This window comes from Monopterus albus, unplaced genomic scaffold (genome assembly GCF_001952655.1).
Source record: "Monopterus albus unplaced genomic scaffold, M_albus_1.0 scaffold165.1, whole genome shotgun sequence".
Lineage (NCBI taxonomy): Eukaryota > Metazoa > Chordata > Actinopteri > Synbranchiformes > Synbranchidae > Monopterus > Monopterus albus.
Window position 1 is genome coordinate 416,885 of NW_018128045.1, and position 5,963 is coordinate 422,847.

Below are 5,963 nucleotides of genomic sequence, written 5' to 3' on the forward strand. Positions count from 1 at the left end.
GAGTGGAATTATACTGAATTGGAGTGACACATAGGTGTTTCTTCATCACTAGCTGTCAGTTCTGTAGCCGCTGTCACTTTTTGCTTCAGCACACTGATTTGATCGGTATGGCAAACGCCCCCTCCCTTAAAGCTGTGCACAGACGCTTCTCTGCACTTTTCTATGGAACCATCCAGGACTGGCTGCCCCGCAGTGAATAGGACCATTCAAAACAAGGCTAGGCTTGCTAATGTGACAGTCTGCATCCCTGTGAACTCGGCCTATTCCAGCACCTTTGAGATGAACTGGACCGCTGACTGCGAGCCAGACCTTATCACCAGGCTCAGTGTTGGAGCTTGTTAATGCTCCTGTGGCTGAACAGGAGAAAATCTCTGCTCAGGTCCACCATCTGCTGGGAAGTCTGAACCCAGAAGAGTGCAGGCTGTTACAGAAGCAATGCCAGTGGTTTTGGAATGACACATTCACCGATCAAATACAGAATGGGTGTAATAACGGGGTGTCCTCTGTCTTTTCTCTCAGAGTCAGGGGGATCAAAGTTTACCATAGGGAAGTCAGTTTGGCTGCTGTGGGCACTAGTCTTCAACAACTCTGTGCCTGTGGAGAATCCCAGAGGGACAACCAGCAAGATCATGGTAAACACACAACCTACATCAGTCTGACTGAGTGATAGTCTGCTCAGTAGCTGGATGACTCAACACCAGTAAGCAGTGATCTGATGCTTTTCATGTCCAGTGGTTTTACATGTCTGAGCTTCTTATACTTTTGTTTCTAATATATTTAAATGACTATTTTTTCTCTGTGTAGTAAACAGCCATGTTTTGACATCTAGGTTTGTTTTGGCCAAATATTCAACCCATCAGTGCTTAATGAAGAACAATAATTCTATTAAGTTACATTTTCAGTTTAGCAACTTAACTATTTAACAGTTTGAGGCCTCGATTGATTAGTTTGCTCTTTCATAATCCTTCTTGAACTTATTGACAGGAAAAAATGCAAACTCTGCTTTGATTTTGTATTTTCCAGTGTTTTCATTGCAGATTACACACTTCCCTGATTTGCTTTTCAAAGAAAAACACTAAAACCTATGAACTTTATTAGCTGGTGCAATCACTGCGAGTGTTCGTTGACTTGTTTCACCATGTCTTTTACTCTCTGTGACACACAGAGAAAAATCAGTCCAAGGATTGTTCCCTCTTCTGCAGAGTAAAAAGCTACAGCAGGGGAAAACTCAGTTGTCTGCCCGAGTGCTTTAAACAACAACCCAATCATCTCAAGAGCTTATTAGCTGCTCAACAGGGGAGTCAGAGCAGAGGGCCTATCATTTTTAGACCTCCTCCTTTGCAAGTGTTGTAGTTTTTAAACTGCAGGTTTGCTGTACTTCAACCTGCAGGTAGAACAAGGCTGAAGTTCTGTAGCCCATCAGAACCCATCCTTTCATTCTTTTAAAAATATACTGGAGACAACTGTGTTTTTAAGAAAAAATATCCTCTGAAAGCAGCATCACTCAGAGCTGATCTATGTTCACAACATAAGATTACAAGATGAAATTTTAATCTTTAATGAAGGCTTAGTTTCTAAATGGCTTCCATCTGTTTGTAAATATTTTACCTGCTTAAGCTGATTCAGGGTCATCAGTGAGTATCCCAGCATGCACTGGATGGATAGACATCTATGTATTATTGATACAGTACGATAACATTAAAGCTTTAATAGTTTTCACATGAAACTCTGTCAACCTTCCTGTTAGGACAAGTTCCTGCAGAAGTGTCCTTGAGCAAAGAACTTCATCTTCTCCATTTTTATAATTATGCCTTTGTTGGCAAAGAAAAGAGTCTGTTCTTCATCTTATTCATTAAGAAAGTATGCAAATGAACTAATGGCATTAACTGGAAGTTGCCTCATTTGTCCCGTGGTAGCAAATACTGTAGCTCTGTTCACTACCCGACTGCAAAGGCAAATTTAGTGCTGCATTTAATCCATATCTCCCACTTGGTTCCTGGCAGAATGACAGCAGTGCAGCACTTCTGAACAGCCAAATGTTTTTATACCAAGTCCTTAAAGCACCTGTAAAGCAATCATTTGGACCAGCTTCTTTTATGTACAAGTGAAATTTGTAGTTTATTTTGAGTCAATCGCACACATCATACTGCTGCTGGAGAAAGTCACCAGTATTAATCCACCACTGAAAATATTCTCCCACTCTGTTGAGTAACTCTTGTTATAGTTGTTGTTCTCCATATACTTCATTAAATTCCACCCAACGTGGTCAACAAATAAAGATTTAGGTACAAAGTTCCTACATACGACTGTGACAAACGTACTTAGACATGTTGAGGGATGTCCAGAGAAAGAGGGTTTCCTCACAGGAACCCACAAAGTGTCACTTTATTGTCATTCCAAATTTAAGTTTGAGTACCAAAAAAAAAAGACAAATGCTGAGGTTGCAGTGACATGTTTGGAGGCCAGCGTGTCCGTGCTGACAAATACAGCTCTGCCCTACAGGTGAGACGGAGCTTCAGCTGTGGGTTTAGCAATAAAATACCAAGGAGTGAAAATAGTGTCACTCGAATCTTAAAATACCTCCCTACCTGTCAGAGTCAGCTCTCACTGATCCTACTCCTCTCGTCCCTCAGGTGCTGGTGTGGGCCTTCTTCGCTGTCATCTTCCTGGCCTCATACACTGCCAACCTGGCTGCCTTCATGATCCAGGAGGAGTATATCGACACAGTGTCGGGGCTGTCAGATAAGAAGGTACAGGCTGGGCTGGACAAATAGATAGGTGGTTTGATAAATGAGGTGATTGGATGGGTTCATGAACAGATGGACAGCCAAGGATTGATCTGATTGACTGGTACTTTGCATAGTCGAGGATTTAAAATGATGTGTACATTTACATAATGTGAAACTTAACAAAATAAGAGCATTAAAGGTTTTGGTTCATCTTTCAAAGTAAACAGATGAGCGTGGGAGAACAAAATGAAATCATCCTACGGTGGTTTTATTCTTTCCTTCCTATAAAAACGGGTGGGCAACTTGAGAATAACTTGAGTCCACAGAAAAAGTAAAATACTGTATAATATTCTCTCTCCCTGGTGTCTGCTCTTATTTTCTCAGTGCAGCTTCAGCGGAGCCCACAGTTTCCTGTTGCTCTGACACTTTAAAACCTCATCAGTTTATCTTTTTCCCCCTCAGCGCTTCAGAGAGCTATAACAGGCCTTTCTTTGAAAGTGAAGACTTTGAGTCTTGGTACCCGAGTTCATCTCCTCTCCCGCTTCTCGCCTACCTCCCTTTAACTTCCTCCGTTCAATCCTTTAATCTCCACCCCCTTTTTTTTTTTCCTTCACACAGTTCCAGCAGCCGACGGACCAGTACCCGCCATTGCGTTTTGGCACGGTGCCCAATGGCAGCACTGAGGAGAACATCCACTCTAACTATCCCAGCATGCATCAGTATATGGTCCGCCACAACCAGAAGGGAGTGGAGGAGGCCATCGACAACCTGAAGACTGGGTAAGGAGAGCAAAAGATGATCAAGATATGGAGATGTTCATTGCATGTATGAAGAAATCTTTAATGCCTCATCTTCATAGTGAACTGACCTAGTCACCATTCTCAGCGACTAAATCAGTAGTGGAGCTGAGAGCAGCTGTGGTTAACAGTTACGTTACTTCCTCATTAAAAGACGATTAAGAAGTGAAAGCAGCACTCACAATCTGATAAGTCAACCAATTCATTATGTACAGTGCTTGAATAGTTTGCTGTTAAACTAAATGTGACAACTTAAACTTGCAACAGACTGAACTATCCCTGAAGTGAGTACAGAAGACGGAATCAGAGGTGAATGTTGCTGCTGTATAATTGGTGATAGATGCACACACTATTGTTTGAACTACAGTAAAGTGCGTTTGGACCATGATGTGACCAATAGAGAATGTGAAGGTACATCACATCGTGTCGAGTGTCGGGATAGGGGCGTCACTGTTGGAGGTAATCATTGTATTTACCTGCACATTCTTGTTTTGTTTGGCTAAAATTCGGCTTAAATCATTGAGATCTTGCTTTACTGACTGTGGTACAGTAATTCAAGCTGGATAACCTTAGCTGACTGCAGCTAACTTTGAGTCCTAGACGATCCCATCTATGAGAGCAACACACTGAAAAATGACTCTGCACCCTGGGGAAAATACTATTACTCTACTTTTGTGTGTTACTGTTTTAATGCTTTGTTGCCTTTATGTAACTTTTTTTTATTTTAATACCACGTGTTCTTTCTGGCCTTTGACTCCTTACCTGACTCCAAAGGAGAGCTGCACAAGAATTCCTATATGCTGTCTGTTTATGCATAAATGGCAAATAAAAATCTTGACTTGACTTGACTTGATCTCAGCTCTAGGTTTGGGTACCAACTCTAGCTAGCAGCGGGTGGCAGATGAACACTGCAGATGAATCTGTTTCTGTCCCATCTGGGCTCAGACCAAACACTGAAAAATGCACGTTTAGATGTAGTTGAAGCATCCACTGCTGTTTGTAGCTGTATGGGACAATATTTATTTTTTTTCAAATTAACCTAAAGATGTGTGTAGTGTATCTGTATGATGGATAACGAGTGTGGTGCTCCTGGCATGGCATATTTGCCCAAACTTCAACATAGCATGATGGCAACTTCAATCTCTATTAGCTTAGAAAACAGGGAACAAAGTACTGTACATAGTGACTACGAATCTTTGAAATGAACTGAACAGCAGTAGCAGCGAAAAGTAGAACATGGGAATTTAAATGATGCACTACAGTCATTATCAGTTTAGTAGGAACAAAGCAGCATTTGCTTACATTTTTTAAAGTGTGATTTGCTGTAAAATTTTGTTTTCTGCTATTATTTAATTTCCTTATACTGTTATTCTTATTTCATATCTACTTTCAAACCTTTTTCTCATGTTGTGTCAGAGACAGGGGTTTTATTCATCACACACCCATCGATCACCCACACAGGTTGTTTTCACATCATTCACCTGATTGTCCTGAACCACCTGATGTCTACCCTGCCTCATCGGAACCTCCTCGACTCTCCCTTTAGTTTAGTTGTAGCTTGTATGGCAGCACAACTCACATTCTTATCAGCTGTGGAGTTTCAGAGACTATCGAGGAGCGCTGAGCTGCTCTGGAGGATTGTGGTGGTCTAACATTTTAATAACCACCTCATATCACACATCTCATCAGATTGTTGTTCTCCATGAGTCTATAAATAAATGGATGTGTGGATTGCCCACTGGGAAAAAATGGAAAACAGGCTCAAGTGGAATAAAGAGAAATGTATTACTTTACAGTCTGGGTGGAAACGGCAGAATGGGTCTACAAGGAGTGTGGAGTAAAAGAAGGCAGGCACTGGTTGGAAGCAACCAGACTGTATCCATGGAAGTTTTGATCCTTGAAATACACTTCTACTGTCACCCACTTTGTCTTAACAACTCAGCCTTCTGCTATTTTCTTCCTGTAATCCCCAAGTCCAGACTGCACGTTTTCCACAGCAGCTTGATTTGATTTTTTTTTATTTGATTTATTCTTTCAAGCATGTAAAGACAGTTGATATGACAACACATATAATTGTACACATATCCAACAAATGCTAATCCAATATCAATTTGCTTATACCTAGTACATGCTTGAATGGAGTAGGAAGAAGTCAGACCTATCCAGTCCTACCCCATGACATCATCTTACCATCATTGGTTTGCAAGCAGTATCTCTACATAGATAATTCTCTTCTACACCACACAAGTAATATACTAAAAAAATTATAACAGTGTTAGCATCCTTACATAATTATATTCTTAAATAATTATCTTCTACACCACACAAGTAATATATTAAAGAATTATTACAGACTATTAACATTCTTACACCACACCCACAATGTTCCATCTAATTAATCATTAAGCCTGTTTTTGCATATATCTTGATTGACACA

The 5,963-nt window shown here is 40.7% G+C and overlaps 1 protein-coding gene across 1 annotated transcript in view; it reads left to right on the forward strand.

Moving 5' to 3' along the window:
- Positions 1-5,963, forward strand: part of grin2da (glutamate receptor, ionotropic, N-methyl D-aspartate 2D, a) — a 196,537-nt gene that overhangs the window by 165,098 nt on the left and 25,476 nt on the right. Inside the window, exons 12-14 of the mRNA XM_020615463.1 lie at positions 520-632; positions 2,634-2,750; positions 3,348-3,508. Coding sequence (XP_020471119.1) covers positions 520-632; positions 2,634-2,750; positions 3,348-3,508 — 391 coding nt within the window. The remainder of the gene's footprint in view (positions 1-519; positions 633-2,633; positions 2,751-3,347; positions 3,509-5,963) is intronic.